The following is a 16927-nucleotide window of genomic DNA, read 5'->3' as shown; positions in this document are numbered from 1 at the left end:
AAGGGGTTCTTCCTTCCCACGGTCACTAGGTGCTTGCCTAAAAAGGTGATTGTTGGGGTTCTCTCTCTAATATTGTAGCACTGCACCAATAGATGTTTGATTTTAACAAATGTCGACCCAGAGTTTATTAAAGCTACAGTTTTCACTTGAGCAAGGCAGCAAATTCAGCAGCAGAAAACTCTTTAATAACAAATGATGGATGAAATTTGGTCATTATTAATGACCCCCTTAATTCCAAATGTTTTTCTTTGCCTTGTAGTGTGCCATACAGTATGTGCAGTTTGACAGCAGAAGGATGCTTTCACATTCATTTGCTGAAAGGAGAAAGTTCCCTGTGCTCACTTCAAAATGGATTTTGACATGTAATTATGCCATCTGTCTTGCATGCAATGTATACAGGTAGTCTGACAGCCAGGTACCCTGTAATTGAACACTGGAATGAGAGAGAGCAGTATATTTCTGTATTTTTGGTCACCAATTTTATGATTTTTTTTTGCAGTTACCCATTTTCACCTTATAATTGGAATTTCCACCCTGAAAATTGTTTCCTGGCCTCTACAGCTTCCCCTTGTTTCTGTGACATTTCAGAACTGACACTTTGTTTTAAATAGCTTCATTTTTTCTGCACTGACTGGACTGCAGGGGGGGGGGGGGGGGTTATTATGGGGTTAGTCATGTAGAAATATGTATGACACATTCTCACCAGATCCAGGTTTTCTCACACCCTCAGTTCATCAGTATTTACAGAGATACACTTTTGATTTTAGGCCTCTGTTAATACAGAATCAGAAGACTGACCTCACTTTACCTACTCAGCTGTTTATTTCCAAATATGTGAAACAAACTTGACCCTCCCACAAAAATCCAGCTTAACATGAAGTCACAACCAGAGTTTGTGCTCATTTGCCCTGGTTTATCTTACAAACGCCAACAACTCCACCCAAAACAGACTTCAGTCACATCACTGGATCCCACATAAATACATGAGATCTGCACATTTTTTTATTTTACAATCCACTGTATTTCCATACTACACACAAGATCATTTGAGAGAAAAGAAACAAGCTGCACACTGAATCAGACATACACTGGGGGGGGGGGGGGTTGTGCAATCTTTCATCTGATTGGAGCGTGTAGTTTTCAGGGACCAGGAGGTTAAAAAGGATTCTGCCATGAAGGTCTCAGATGGACTTTTAATTATGCTGACAAACTCACAGCCCACTGGTCTCTGTGTGTTATGACAGTCCTCGTTAACACTGTTTTTTTTTTTTTTTTTTAATCCACCCCATAAAACTGTCACACTTCTTTGTTTTGTTTTTTGTAACCATTTCCCCCCTGATAAAGCTTTATTGATTGGTGGGGTAAAAATAACAAAAAGGGCCTTAAAAATATATGTTTGAAGAGATCCAGGTTTACTCCATGAACGAGTAAGAACCCTTTTTACAGAGGTATAGCTAGGTAGGGTTTGCAGGGGAAAGAAAAAAAAAAAAAAAAAAAAAAAAAAACACACATTAGCACAGTAAAGGTGGCTGAAATGTAAAAGCCAGCAGGACTGATTGGGAGAACAGATTAGGGACAGCAGTAGCGAGGAAAACAACTGTAAGTTACTGTATTCATAGACAGCATTAAAGCATGTGTTTGGGGTTTTTTTTTTGCATGTTGACACTGTATCTACAAATGAGTGAACATGTACCATAAAGAAGGACAAATACAAAAAGGACCCCTTATGTTCTCACAGTTACATATACAGTAATCTCATATTCAGTGCATCCCCACATGTTACAGATAAGATGGCTGATTTGAGTTTCTCAGAGTGCCTTATGACAAATCCTTAGTGGGAAAAAAAAGAAGAACAAAAGATGTCAACTTGGTGGCAAAGTGGGCATTTATATGAAAGATGCTGTATCTGGTATACAGTAAACCACATCCTTGTGGCCACCAGGAGGCAGAAGAGCTAAACTTCAGGGGGAATAAATGTGCGAGCACAGCTTTATAACGTATCCATGTGATTTGTGACATTCACTAAAAAGACTAAAAAGACCCAGAAACGCAACATATGGCAGCACTTAGCCGTTGAGTATGAATAGCACAGGGGCAAATTGGATGAAGCCAAATACTGCTGTGCAGAGGTCAACACAATCCTACAGCAATAAGGTGATTGCCCTCCATACTGCAAACACACTAGAAGGACATCAGCTGGCAGCCTGTTGTGCCAGAGATTATTGTGTCAAAGTGTATGAGTGCATCAATCGCTTGTTTGTTACAACAGAATCTCTAACAGGTTATCACTGATTGTAAGCAGCCATGTTTCAGTCAATAACTGTGTACTGATGAATTAAATTTTAAAGATCTGACCCACAGAGCAAATTCGGCAACATTAGCTTCACATCTGGCTCTATGTTTAACTCTTAAAGGTATACAGACACATTAATTTATTCAGAACTGTAAGATTATGCAGAAGATGAATCATTATACTTTATCCTCCCTATTGCCCACAATCCTCACCACTGCTTCCCTCCCTCTGACAAATCATCCTCCTCATTCTCAATGCTGCAGCTCCTTCATCCTGTTGAGGGCGGAGCCTGCCTTGAACCATGCAATCTGTGTCTCGTTGAAGCTGTGGTTGAGCTGCAGGGTCTCCTCACTGCCGTCGCTGTGTTTTAAGACCGCGGTCAGAGGCTGGGGTAACAAAAAGAAGACATGATGAATGTTTTTTTGGTTAACAATTATCTCGACTGCTTTTTCAGGCCTTCTTCGCTCTCACCTTTCCTGGAGCAAAGCTTTTAAGTCCTCTGACGGACAGCTTGTCGTCGGGGCGGATCTTGTCATAGTCTGATGGGTTGTTGAAGGTCAGGGGGAGCAGACCCTGCTTTTTGAGATTTGTTTCTAAGGATATGATGAAATAAGGTTTGTTAATTGAGGTGGAAATTAAGCAACGCTACGATCTAGGATTCTTCTGCTTATCTCGTGTTTATGCAGTACCGTGGATTCTGGCAAAGCTCTTGACAATTATAGCCCTGCCTCCCAGATGCCGGGGCTCCAATGCCGCATGCTCTCGGCTAGAGCCCTCACCATAGTTATCGTCACCAACCACGACCCAGGAAATGCCGCTGGCCTTCACACAATAGGACAGAAAGCATGTTAGAAGAAACGTATAAGATAAAGTGTTTTTTTTTCTCCTAAATAATTAATTTCATAGCTCAGAGACGCAATAATCCCCTCTGGTCGTTACCTTGTACTGACGGGCTACGTCAGGAACTCCTCCATACTCTCCTGTCAGGTGATTCTTGATCTTGTTGACAGCATCGTTCTCACTGTTGACCGCACCGATCAGCATGTTGTTGGAAATGTTATCAAGGTGACCACGAAACTTTAGCCAAGGTCCTGCAGCACTGATGTGGTCTGTGGTGCATTTTCCCTTCACCTACACAGACAGAAGACACCTGTGATATAAACGTTTCAATTCTGGTCAAAGTTAAAGGCAAATTCAATTCAATTCAATTTTATTTGTATAGAAACCAAATCACGATAAACAGTCGCCTCAAGGTGCTTTGTATTGTGGGTAAAGACCCTACAATAATACAGAGAAAACCCAACAGTCAAAATGACCCCCTATGAGCAGCACTTGGTGACAGTGGGAAGGAAAAACTCCCTTTTAACAGGAAAGAAAACCTCCAGCAGAACCAGGCTCAGGGAGGGGGGGGTCATCTGCTGTGACTGGTTAGGGCTGAGGGGGGAGAGACAGGACAAAAGACATGCTGTGGAAGAGAGTAAGAGATTTATAATAATTAATGATTAAATACAGAGTATAAACAAAGTAAATAAGGTGCATTATGGGACAGGGAGCCAATGAAGAGAAGCCAAAATGGGAGAAATCTGCTCTCTCTTTCTAGTCCCTGTCAGTACTCTAGCTGCAGCATTTTGGATCAGCTGAAGACTTTTCAGGGAGCTTTTAGGACAGCCTGATAATAATGAATTACAATAGTCCAGCCTAGAAGAAATAAATGCATAAATTAGCTTTTCGGCATCAGTCTGAGAAAGGATGTTTCTAATTTTAGAAATATTGCGCAAATGTAAAAAAGCGGTCCTACATATTTGTTTAATATGTGCAGTGAAGGACATATCCTGGTCAAAAATGACTCCAAGATTCCTCAGTGTTACTGGAGGCCAAAGTAATGCCATCCAGAGTAAGTATTGGGTTCAACACCATGTTTCTAAGATTTGTGGAGCCGAGTACAAAAACGTTTTTAAAAGGCCAAAAGGTTTTATCTGAATTTAGAAGCAGGAAATTAGAGGTCATCCAGGCCTTAATGTCTTTAAGACATTCCTGCAGTTTAACTAATTGATGTGTGTCATCTGGCTTCATTGATAGGTAAAGCTGAGTATCATCTGCATAACAATGAAAATTGATGCAATACTTTCTAATAATACTGCCTAAGGGAAGCATGTATAATGTAAATAGAAGTGGTCCTAGCACAGAACCCTGTGGAACTCCATAATTAACCTTAGTGTGTGAAGAAGACTCCCCATTTACATGAACAAATTGGAGTCTATGAGATAAATATGATTCAAACCACTGCAGTGCAGTACCTTTAATACCTATAGTATGCTCTAATCTCTGTAATAAAATGTTATGGGCAACAGTATCAAAAGCTGCACTTTGGTCCAACAGGACAAGAACAGAGATGAGTCCACTGTCAGAGGCTCTAAGAAGATCATTTGTAACCTTCACTAATGCTGTTTCTGTACTGTGATGAATTCTGAAACCTGACTGAAACTCTTCAAATAAACCGTTCCTCTGCAGATGATCAGTTAGCTGTTTTACAACTACTCTTTCAAGGATTTTGGTGAGAAAGACAGCTGGGTCAAGTGTTGGCTTTTTTAAGTAATGGTTTAATTACAGCCACCTTGAAGGTCTGTGGTACATAGCCAACTAAAAAAGACAGATTGATCATTTTTAAGACTGAAACATCAATAATTGGAAAGACTTCTTTGAACAGTCTAGTAGGAATGAAATCTAATAAACATGTTGCTGGTTTGGAGGAAGTAACTATTGAAGTTAACTCTGAAAGATCAACTGGAGCAAAAGAGTCTAAACAAATACCAGCAGTGCTGAAAGCAGCCAAACATGAAGATAAATCTTTGAGATGGTTTTGAATAATTTTTTCTCTTTCCATCCATTCACTTCCACTTATCCTGTTCAGAGTCGCGGGGGGGCTGGAGCCTATCCCAGCTGACACAGGGCGAGAGGCAGGTTACACCCTATACAGGTTGCCAGCCTGTCGCAGGGCTAACACAGAGAGACAGACAAGCATTCACACATTTCACTCATTTCTCTAATGTCTAAAATTTTATTTGTAAAGAAATCCATGAAGTCACTACTAGTTAAAGTGAAAGGAATACTCGGCTCTACAGAGCTCTGACTCTGTCAGCCTGGCTGTGGTGCTGAAAACAAACCTGGGGTTGTTCTTATTTTCTTCAATTAATGATGAGTAGTAAGATGTCCTAGCTTTATGGAGGGCTTTTTTATAGAGCAACAAACTCTTTTTTCCAGGCTAAATGAGCATCTTCTAATTTAGTTAGACGCCATTCCCTCTCCAGCTTTCGGGTTATCTGCTTTAAGCTGTGCGTTTGTGAATTATACCACGGAGTCAGGCACTTCTGATTTGAGGCTTTCCTTTTCAGAGGAGCCACAGTATCCAAAGTTATACGCAGTGAGGATGTAAAACTATTGACGAGATAATCGACCTCACTGGGAGCAGAGTTTAGGTAGCTGCTCTGCACTGTGTTGGCACTGAAGAGCATAATAATGAAGGAATTAGATCCATAAACTTAGTTACAGCACTTTCAGAAAGACATCTAATAAAACTTATTCCCCACTGCTGTGTAATCCATTAAAGTAAATGTAAATGTTACTAAGAAATGATCAGACAGGAGGGGGCTTTCAGGGAATACTGTTAAGTCTTTAGTTTCTTTGCCATTTGTCAGTCAGGACAAGATCCAGAGTATGATTAAAGTGGAGGGTGGGCTCCTTTACATTTTGAGAGAAGCCAATTGAATCTAACAATAGATTAAATGCAGTGTTGAGGCTGTCATTCTCAGCATCTACATGGATGTTAAAATCACCCACTATAATTATTTTATCTGAACTGAGCACTAAATCAGATAAAAAGTCCGAGAAATCAGACAGAGACTGAGTAAGGACCAGGTGGACGATAGATAATAACAAATAAAACAGGTTTTTGATTTTCCCAATTAGGATGGACAAGACTAAGAGTCAGGCTTCCAAAAGAATTAAAACTTTGTCTGGGTCTTTGATTAATTAATAAGCTGGAATTGAAGATTGCAGCTAATCCTCCTCCTCGACCTGTGCTTCGAGCATTCTGACAGTTACTGTGACTCGGGGGTGTTGATTCATTTAAACTAACATATTCATCCTGCTGTAACCAGGTTTCTGTAAGGCAGAATAAATCAATACGTTGATCAATTATTAAATCATTTACTAATAGGGACTTGGAAGAGAGAGACCTAATGTTTAATAATCCACATTTAATTGTTTTATTTTTTGGTGCAGTTGATGAAGCTGTATTATTTATTGTTTTTGAAATATTTATGCTTAAATAGTTTTTTTGCTGATTTTAGCTTTGGTTTTTGGTGGTCTGGGAGCAGGCACCGACTCTATGGGGATGGGGTTTTGGGGGGATGGCAGGAGGAGAGAAGCTGCAGAGAGGCGTGTAAGACTGCAGCTCTGCTTCCTGGTCTCAACCCTGGGTAGTCAGTTTTTAGGAGGGTTAATAAATTTGGCCAGATTTCTAGAAATGAGAGCTGCTCCATCCAAAGTGGGATGGATGCCGTCTCTCCTAACAAGACCAGGTTTTCCCCAGAAACTTTGCCAATTATCTATGAAGCCCACGTCATTTTTTGGACACCACTCAGACAGCCAGCGATTCAAGGAGAACATGTGGCTAAACATGTCGCTCCTGGTCTGATTGGGGAGGGGCCCAGAGAAAACTACAGAGTCCGACATTGTTTTTGCAAAGTTACACACCGAGTCAATATTAATTTTAGTGACCTCCGATTGGCATAACCGGGTGTCATTACTGCCGACGTGAATGACAATCTTACCAAATCTATGTTTAGCCTTAGCCAGCAGTTTCAAATTTCCCTGAATGTCGCCTGCTCTGGCCCCTGGAAGACATTTGACTATGGTTGCTGGTGCCTTTAGCTTCACGTTTCTCAAAACAGAGTCGCCAATAACCAGAGTTTGTTCCTTGGTGGGTGTGTCATCGAGGACACAAATTACAAAAGACTGGCACCATTTCAGCACTCTCACCTTGATGAGGACCTGCATGTCCTCCAGATCATTCCCGTTCCATGTGTCAAAGGGCTCCAGCAGCTGCAGGCGGTTGCTCTGAGGGTTGACGTCCACCTTGAGGCTGCTGCCGTCAGCAGGAGGGTGCTGGTAGGTGTCCTGGCCTGGGTCAAAGTCCCTGGCGGGCAGTTCATCTCCACTGGGGGGCTCCAGCTTGAATTTCTCACCGTTGGGGGCTGTAAGGTAATCCGTCTCAGGGTTGAAGTTTAATGTGCCAGCGATGGCGAGAGCAGTGACGATCTGATGAAGAAGAGGAGAATGGAAGCATTTAGCTGTGAAAGGTAAGCTTGTGTGTAGTTTCCACTGTCAGTGTGGACCGGTTTGCTGCAGGTTTACCTCAGGGGAGGTAACAAAAGCATGCGTTGCAGGATTAGCATCATTCCTGGCGGTGAAGTTTCTGTTGAAGGAGGTGACGATTGTGTTCTTCTCTCCCTTTTTCACATCACGCCTGAATACAAAACACAGTTTATTATCTACCAAAAAGTCTGAAAAACAAAAACATACACTCTAAAAACCAGATCCCACTGGAGGAGAAGTCAGAATGCCTTCAGCTGACTAAAATGTTATATTTCAGTACCCCAAGTAGAGTTATAGTTAGCTTAGACAACAGTAAATATAACATTTCCACAGATTTCTAAATTATACACAATCTATAATACTTTAATACAAGTTGCATACTGTCAAAGAGTACGCCATAGAGGCACCTCCCTGCAATAACAAGTCAGTGGAGAGCCAGTAATCATTTTCCTCTCCACTGTCCAAAGAGAAGAAGCACAGCAACAAACACTTTCAGGCTTATCAGCTACCTGTCCCACTGTCCAATGCAGGGTCCACATGCATTTGCAAGGACCACACCTCCGACATCTCCGAGGATCTTCGACTGCAGGAATACAAGGAAAAAAAAAAAAAATGTTAAATTTGCACTGCTCCACCTTTAAAGGAAGTCATTACTGTAAGAGAAGTGACACTCCCTGATTTTTGCATGTAGCAGCACTCACATATCCATCTCTCTCAATGGTGGCACGAATCTGCTCTGAGCCAGGGGTGACCGTGAACTGTGCTTTGCACTTCAGGCCTTTGTCCAAAGCCTGTTTGGCCACAGAGGCGGCGCGACCCATATCCTCGTAGCTGGAGTTGGTGCAGCTGCCAATCAGACCTAAACAGGAAGGAGGGAGAGAGAATTATAAAAAACAGTGCTAGCCGGTGTAAAAATCTGCCAAATCAAAACACGCAGAGCTGCCCGCCTGTGGCAACTCCTTGTGAATAAGGGGGCAGCTAAAAGTAGCTTTAGGCAACTGCTAAAAGAGCCCTGTAATTGTAACCTTGGCTCTGTAATTGGAAGTCCATAATCACATGAAGTATGAAAAAAAGCCATTGAGCTTACTCATCAGTGGAGAGTTACGTACCAACTTTCACCTCAAGCGGCCAGCCGTTCTTTTTAGCCACAGCACCGACTTCAGACACTGGGTGAGCCAGGTCAGGGGTGAATGGTCCATTAATGTGGGGCTTCAGCTACAGAAACAAACGGCACAATGGTGAATGAACTAAATAAACTTCATGATTGAGGTGCATGAAATCTCAGACTTCCAGACTTCAAAAAGCTACAACCTCTAGAGCAAAGAATGAAGACAAAGCAGAGCCCTTCAGTGTGAGTGTAACTTCACAGCACTAAAAGCATGTCTACAAATTTAAGACTAAGCGTCTCAATTATTCGGCCCCTGGCTGCTTTTAGTGAGAGACGGGGGCCAACCAGGCCAGCAGCTGTCTCTACAAGGCTTCACTTCAGCTAATTTGAGTCAACAGCCTGTTTGTTGTCCAACATAATGATGGTTTAAAAGGGACCATACAAATTTACTGGGTGATCTCACAGTGGCTACATCTTTTTATATGCACTCTGTTTCAATTCAAAACAGGACATACCTCATCCAGATTGAGTTCAATGACCTGGTCATACTCGCAGCCTTCATCTGGTACCAACAAATCGGAGTATTCATCAGCCAGAGCAGCGATCTCTGAGAACACGAGGAGTTGGGAGCAGCAATGAGCAGAGTTTAAAAAGCCATGATACGTACTTTGTTTATAATCTCGATTGCATCTTATAAACTGTGTACTTGGAGCAGATTTGTCTAAGACACAATTCTGCCAGCAGGTTTTCATCACTCTCCAGGTCATTAGGAATGTTTTTAAAAAGCGCACTGACAAATCAGCTGAGATTTCTGCACAAACCTGCACGTCCAGTCTTCTCCAGGTAGGTCCTCATGCGGTGGTTGTAAGGGAACACAGAAGTTGTGGCCCCGATTTCTGCTCCCATGTTACAAATAGTGGCCATTCCTGCACACAAAAAGACACACTTCACTGAGAGCAAGTCATTCTGCTACTGTTGTTTGGTACAGAAAGTCTTTGAAGTGTGTAATTATGTAAACATATTCTAGTCAGACAAAGAGCGGTTCAGAAGACCCTTATGAGTGAAAAAACAAGGGAACAGTTTACCCTGCCCGGGATAGGGTTACCGGGGCCCCACCCTGGAGCCAGGCCTGGGGAGGGAGCTCGAGGGAGAGCGTCTGGTGGCCAGGCATTAGCCCGTGGTGCTTGGCCGGGCGCAGCCCGAAGAGGTTACATGGGCCCGCCCTCCTGCAGGCCCACCACCCGCAGGAGGTGTCGTAGGGGTCGGGTGCAGTGTGTGTCGGGCGGTGGCCGAGGGCGGAGGCCCTGGCGGACCGATCCCCGGCTATCGAAACTGGCTATTGGGACATGGAATGTCACCTCTCTGGTGGGGAAGGAGCCTGAGCTAGTGCGTGAGGTTGAGAGATACCAGCTAGATATAGTTGGGCTCACCTCAACGCATGGCCTGGGCTCTGGAACCAGTCTCCTGGAGAAGGGCTGGACTCTGTTCCAGTCTGGAGTTGCCCTCGGTGAGAGGCGGCGAGCTGGGGTGGGTATCCTTGTATCCCCCCGGCTTGCTGCCTGTAAGTCGGAGTTTTCACCGGTGGACGAGAGGGTAGTTTCCCTGCGCCTTCGGGCTGGGGAACGGGTCCTGACTGTTGTTTGCGCTTATGCGCCGAATGACAGTTCAGGGTACCCACCGTTTTTGGAGTTGCTGGGTGGGGTGCTGGAGAGTGCTCCATCTGGTGACTCCATAGTCTTGCTGGGAGACTTCCAACGCTCACGTGGGCAATGACAGTGAGACCTGGAGGGGCGTGATTGGGAGGAACGGCCTGCCCGATCTGAACCCGAATGGTGTTTTGTTATTGGACTTCTGTGCAAACCACAGTTTGTCCATAACAAACACCGTGTTCGAACACAAGGATGTCCATAAGTGCACATGGCACCAGGACACCCTAGGTCGCAGGTCGATGATCGATTTTGTAATCGTATCATCAGATCTGCGGCCGTATGTTCTGGACACTCGGGTGAAGAGAGGAGCTGAGCTGTCAACTGATCACCACCTGGTGGTGAGTTGGATCAGGTGGCGGGGGAAGATGCTGGACAGACCTGGCACACCTAAACGTATTGTGAGGGTGCGCTGGGAACGCCTGGCAGAAGCCCCAGTCCGGGAGATCTTCAACTCCCACCTCCGGCAGAACTTCCGACAGCATTCCGAGGGAGGCTGAGGACATTGAGTCCGAATGGACCATGTTCCGCACCTCCATTGTTGAGGCTGCTGCTCAGAGCTGTGGCTGCAAGGTGGTTGGTGCCTTGAAGCAATTCGCAAACTGTCAGGCAACTCAGGAGGGGAAAGCGGTGCTCTACTCACACAGTCTGTAGTGTGGGTGGGGCGCTGCTGACTTCAGCTGAGGCTATAGTCGGGCAGTGGAAGTGTAACACAGAAAGAATACTTTAAGGACCTCCTTAATCCCACTGACACACCTTCTGTAGTGGAAGCAAAGTATGGGAATGAAGGGGATGACTCACCCATCACTGGGGGTGAGGACACTGAGGTTGTTAAACAACTCCTTGGTGGCAGAGCCCCTGGGGTGGACGAGATTCGCCCTGAGTTCCTGAAGGCTCTGGATGTTGTAGGACTGTCTTGGTTGACACGCCTCTGCAACATTGCGTGGAGATCTGGGGCAGTGCCATTGGATTGGCAGACCGGGGTGGTGGTCCCCATCTTTAAGAAGGGAGACCGGAGGGTGTGCTCCAACTTTCGGGGTATCACACTACTCAGCCTCCCCGGTAAGGTCTATGCCAGGGTGCTGGAAAGGAGGGTGCGTCCGATAGTCGAACCTCGGATTCAGGAGGAACAATGCGGTTTTCGTCCTGGTCGTGGAACGCTGGACCAGCTCTTTATCCTCTCAAGGATATTCGAGTGTGCGTGGGAGTTTGCCCAACCAGTCTACATGTGCTTTGTGGACTTGGAGAAGGCATTCGACCGTGTTCCTCGGGGTGTTCTTTGGGAGGTTCTGCGGGAGTATGGGGTGTCTGGCCCATTGTTGCGGGCCATTCAGTCCTTGTACAACCACAGTGAGAGCTTGGTCCGTATAGCCGGTAATAAGTCGGATTTGTTTCCTGTGGGTGTTGGACTCCGTCAGGGCTGCCCTTTGTCACCGATTCTGTTCATAATTTTTATGGACAGAATTTCTAGGCGTAGCCAGGTGGCGGAAGGCTTCTTCCTTGGTGGCCTCAGAGTCTCATCTCTGCTTTTTGCAGATGATGCGGTTCTGTTGGCTTCATCAGGGGGGGGCCTCCAGCTCGCAGTGGAACGGTTCGCAGCCGAGTGTGAAGCGGCTGGCATGAGAATCAGCACCTCTAAGTCTGAGGCCATGGTCCTCAGCCGGAAAAGGGTGGAGTGCCATCTCCGGCTCAGGAACGAGTTCTTGCCTCAAGTGGAGGAGTTTAAGTATCTCGGGGTCTTGTTCACGAGTGATGGGAGAAGGGAACGGGAGATCGACAGGCGGATCGGGGCTGCTTCTACAGTGATGCGGACGCTGCACCGGTCCGTCGTGGTGAAGAGGGAGCTTAGCGTAAAAGCGAAGCTCTCGATTTACCGGTCGATCTACGTTCCTACCCTCACCTATGGTCACGAGCTTTGGGTAGTGACCGAAAGAATAAGATCACGAATACAAGCGGCAGAAATGAGTTTCCTTCGAAGGGTGGCTGGCCTTTCCCTTAGAGATAAGGTGAGGAGTGCGGCCATCCGGGAGGGGCTCAGAGTAGAGCCGTTGCTCCTCCACATCGAAAGGAGCCAGTTGAGGTGGCTCGGGCATCTGATTAGGATGCCTCCTGGCCGCCTCCTGGGTGAGGTGTTCCGGGCATGTCCCACCGGGAAGAGGCCCCGTGGTAGACCCAGGACACGCTGGAGAGATTATGTATCTCGGCTGGCCTGGGAACGCCTTGGGGTCCCTCCGGATGAGCTGGAGGAGGTGGCTGGGGAGAGGGAAGCCTGGGCTTCTCTGCTTAGGCTTCTGCCCCCGCGACCCGGCCCCGGATAAGCGGAAGAAAATGGATGGATGGATGGATATTCTAGTCATATGCTTTTTATTACTGACCAGTGCAGGAAATGGAGTTGACTCCAGGTCCATGGTACTCTACAATAGCTCCAGTGCCTCCCTTTACTGTCAGGATCCCAGCCACCTTCAAGATGACGTCCTTAGGAGACGTCCAGCCGGAGAGGGTGCCTGTCAGCCTCACGCCAATCACCTTAGAGGAAGATCGAGAACATTACTGGAGAGATGAAAAAGATGAAACAAAGAAAGACCGCAAGATAAACTGTATGATTAATTCTGTAACCTGCTAACCTTGGGACACTTGAGTTCCCAGGGGATTCCAGCCATGACATCTACAGCGTCAGCTCCACCCACTCCAATACAGATGGCACCAAGCCCCCCGCCGTTTGGCGTGTGGGAATCTGTGCCAATAAGCATTACTCCGGGATAGGCATAGTTCTCAAGGATGATCTGTTCAGACAAAGAAGGCATTATTATACCCACATAATCAAAGCTGCCAGAGTTTGGCTGAAATTCCATTTACGCTTAGTAAAAGTAAAGTAAAAATACCTGATGGATAATGCCAGAGCCAGGTTTCCAGAAGCCAACTCCATATTTTGCCCCAGCACTGGACAGGAAGTTGTAAACCTCTTGGTTAATTTCCTATAAAGAGAGTCATGACTACAGCTCAGTTTAAGGTTCTATTTTAATAAAAATAAATCACTACAGTGTGAAAATGCTTCAAAATCCTCCCTTACCTTTGCCCTGGCCAAGTCCTTGGCTCCTCCAATCTGAGCCTCAATCAGATGATCACAGTGGATGGTGGAGGGCACAGCCACTTTTGGCAGGCCGCTGCTGATGAACTGGAGCATTGCCATCTGGGCAGTAGCATCCTGCATAGCCACACGGTCGGGACGCAGGCGCAGGTAGGTGCGACCACGATCGATCTCCTGGTTGTGGGGGTCATCGAGGTGGCCATACACAATCTTTTCTGACAGGCTGAGTGGCCGGTTGAGCCTGGAGAAAATACAGTTAACTACATTTTATCAACTGTAAGATCCTACAGGACAAGATTCAGGGAGGAAAATGTAACGAGAGGATGTGTGATAGCCAAATAACCAGTCAGAGGACCTGGAGAGAGGATTGTGTGACTGTTGGTCAGGCAGATTGATGATAGTAAAGGTTTCTACAACTATGAACAGAAACTGTGGCAAAGGGCAAACAAACACTAGAGTTCAAACATTCAAGCAGATAAGCTGAGTGTTGGAGGAAATTGATGCATGCCAGAGTAAATATATAGCAGATCGGGGTGAACGCTGACCTCTTTCGTACTATGTCAACGTTGGACTGCAGCTTCTCGTAGTTGACGAAGGAAGTGGGCTCAAAGCGGCTCATGGACACTTTGGCCTTCGCTCTGTATGCTGCTGAGATATGCAGGCGCCGCGCACCATGGCCCAGGGCCAACTGGAGACAGTACCATCATAAACAAACAAGTATGAGTTTCATAACAAAGCAGAGAGAGTATTTCTTAATATAAATCTGGATTTATTCATCTGTAAATACTTCTAGCAGTTTTGTCTTCTTTTGAAAACGTTTCGTGAGATACAGCTGAAAGCACAGGATTAGTAAAAACTTGACTTAAAAAATATATACAATAATAATCACACTGACATGGAAAAGCCTTCCAGAATGGGAAGTTAACTTGGGAATGCTGTTTTGCTCTGAGTTCTCAAGTGTCACATGTCAGTGGTACCGCCCCCAGAAGACTAGCCAGAAATACATCCTCAGCCTTTGGAAACAGTGACTTGAATCCTAAACACTCTCAGAAGCCCTTTAATGTCATTCAGGGTGCAGCAAAGGTAAGGATAATAAACGTGAAGCATCTGCTTGTGTTTATGAGCTTGCCTCCACAACTTCCATGTATCACCCTGTGTTAAAGTGCCTTTGAGCAGGGCATAAACTCCCTCCAGAGAAGACTGAGCTTCCACAGCTGCAGCATCTGCGTGACTGTATTCTCATACTTGGCTATTGAAGGAGGAATACTAATAAAAAGGCGTTTGAACCAGCGGTTAAAGCGTCAATCAAGACCCAATGAAGGGCTCAGGCTGCCTCCTGGCCACTTGTGAATGCTTATTGTTCCTTTTCTATTGGTTTCAGCCTAATGTGAGCTCTACTTAACGTCAGTGGGAGTTCAGTGGGTTCAGGTAATGGGAGTTTTGACACCTGTTCGTCTCTGAGGTCAACAAATAAAACATGCATGTATTACACACACCTCTCCGCTTTGAAGCAAACAGAATAAATGTACTTTCTTTGGACCAGTTCGGACAGATAATAGAGAACAGTGGAATATTTTCTATTATTATCTCCCCGTCCTACCGGCAGGGAGCTCTAACCTTGTGGTTAACCTTGCTGTTAAACACCAAACATTTGCGTTACAGCCGACTCAACACTGGTCATTAGAACCCTGCACACATGCTCAGTAACTCTGGGTAAACTGAGTGCCTACAGCCGTGATTTACTGAAAGCAGAGTCAGCCCAGTTGGACGCACTCAGTGCAGCCGGGACACGGTGACCTAGCCGGCTAACGGGTGCCCGTTTCTCAGCTTCTCCCTCCACTGTATCACCTCTCCGCACTTTAAATGGGTCAGAACGACACTCAGTCTGATTCATCTCATCTCAAACAGAAGCTGACATCCACCCCGGAAAACAAAGGCGACTAAATTAGTCAGTTTCGTCTCCTACCTGCAGCCGTGCGACCGTAAGACAGTAGGTTGCCATTTTGTTCACTGACAAAGATGTGACTGTCGGTGATGACGTAACGCAATTGTAAGGCCTAGTGATCTGCGGATCGATACTGAAATATCGATACTTCCGTTACCAGACCTTTACGTTTTAAAATCGATTCTCAAATCCAAGTAGCGATACTTTCAATACTTCAGTCATTTGAGATAATGTATCTTATCAAGAACACGTTAGAAAGTAACTAATTTTTTTGAGATCTTTCCTAAATGAGACAGGGTTGATGGGAACTACTTTTTCTTCCGCCTGGTAAGTGTGTAATGCGTAAGGACGTAATGCCCAAGCGCAGCGTGCAGCTTCTGGCAAATGGTCACGTGTGGAGCGATTTCAGCTCCGCAAGTAGCCAAGATGCGAACTGTTTGTGGGAAAACAGTGAGAACTTGTGGTAACACAACAAACCTCGTTAAACACCTCAGAATACACCACAATGCTGAATATGAGGCGTACATGATGACGCGGACCAAGGAAGAGGGCCAAGCGTCAGGTGCTGCTGACAGGGCAGGACAGACGGAGTCCTTTGGTGTTGCAGGCAGGTACTATCCAGGTACAGAGGAAGGAGTTTTAAGGGATGATAAGCTGTTTGAGTTGGACAGATTAATTAAGATAGTTTAAGTAACGAAATAAACACATGCTTCAGCACATGGCTGCAGGATTTCAGCTTGGAGTAATATTTGTAAAGTGCCTACGTGAGATAATCTCACAGAGGTAAAAAAAAAAAAAATATATATATATATATATATATATATATATATATATATATATATATATATATATATATATATATATATATATATTATTAATATTATTAATATATATTAATATTTTGTTGTACCTTTGACTCTTTATCTTTTTTTTATATATATTCTTTTCTTAATAGTGTGAATTATTATATCTTTATTTATATTTATAATAACTGCGGCTGCTGTTACACCCAAATTTCCCCTCTGTGGGACAATAAAGGCTGTTTCTTCTTCTTCTTCTTCTTATTATCAATAGAGTTGGGGGGAGCCGAGATTTATTCAAGTAAGCTTTCCTAAAGTGTAATATAACTGGAAGTTGTTTAATAGGTGTCATAAAATAATACAGAGCAATTGTAATAAAAACTGTTATGGTGAAATATTAAAAAAAATATATACTAGAAAAGATGAATAAAAAAATAAAATTTTACCAATAAAATATAGCTCATTTATTATCAGTCTACTTTGTGTTATTTGTTAAATGATCATTTTAAAATATATGTATATTGACAAACATGCAATTATTGTGGCATTTATTTATTAAAATGCTTTACTGGCACTTTTAATTTGAGTCACCCAGTGACCAGAATACAAAC

The 16927-nt window shown here is 44.6% G+C and overlaps 1 protein-coding gene across 1 annotated transcript; it reads right to left on the bottom strand.

Moving 5' to 3' along the window:
* Positions 1-951: 951 nt before the first annotated feature.
* aco2 (aconitase 2, mitochondrial) lies at positions 952-15631 on the bottom strand. Its single transcript, XM_030754649.1, has 17 exons — positions 15538-15631; positions 14117-14259; positions 13554-13812; positions 13366-13458; positions 13108-13266; positions 12859-13009; positions 9599-9703; positions 9293-9384; positions 8779-8884; positions 8371-8528; positions 8179-8252; positions 7709-7820; positions 7334-7612; positions 3233-3424; positions 2983-3115; positions 2765-2886; positions 952-2679 (listed from the first exon to the last, which is right to left on the bottom strand). Exons 1-17 carry the CDS (start codon positions 15571-15573, stop codon positions 2545-2547), a joined length of 2349 nt encoding a protein of 782 aa, XP_030610509.1. The 5' UTR covers positions 15574-15631; the 3' UTR covers positions 952-2544.
* Positions 15632-16927: the final 1296 nt, after the last annotated feature.

The sequence above is a fragment of the Archocentrus centrarchus genome, chromosome 19 (genome assembly GCF_007364275.1).
Source record: "Archocentrus centrarchus isolate MPI-CPG fArcCen1 chromosome 19, fArcCen1, whole genome shotgun sequence".
Lineage (NCBI taxonomy): Eukaryota > Metazoa > Chordata > Actinopteri > Cichliformes > Cichlidae > Archocentrus > Archocentrus centrarchus.
The sequence above is the reverse complement of the archived record's forward strand: the minus strand, read 5'-3'. Positions and strand labels throughout refer to the sequence as shown.

Excerpts from the sequence above, each read along its gene's own strand:
- aco2 (XM_030754649.1), bottom strand. The coding sequence starts at position 15,573 with ATGGCAACCTACTGTCTTACGGTCGCACGGCTGCAG. Across the intron at positions 9,385-9,598 it reads GGAGAAGACTGGACGTGCAG|AGATCGCTGCTCTGGCTGAT; the intron begins GTTTGTGCAGAA and ends TCGTGTTCTCAG. Across the intron at positions 8,529-8,778 it reads GCCGCTTGAGGTGAAAGTTG|GTCTGATTGGCAGCTGCACC; the intron begins GTACGTAACTCT and ends CTTCCTGTTTAG.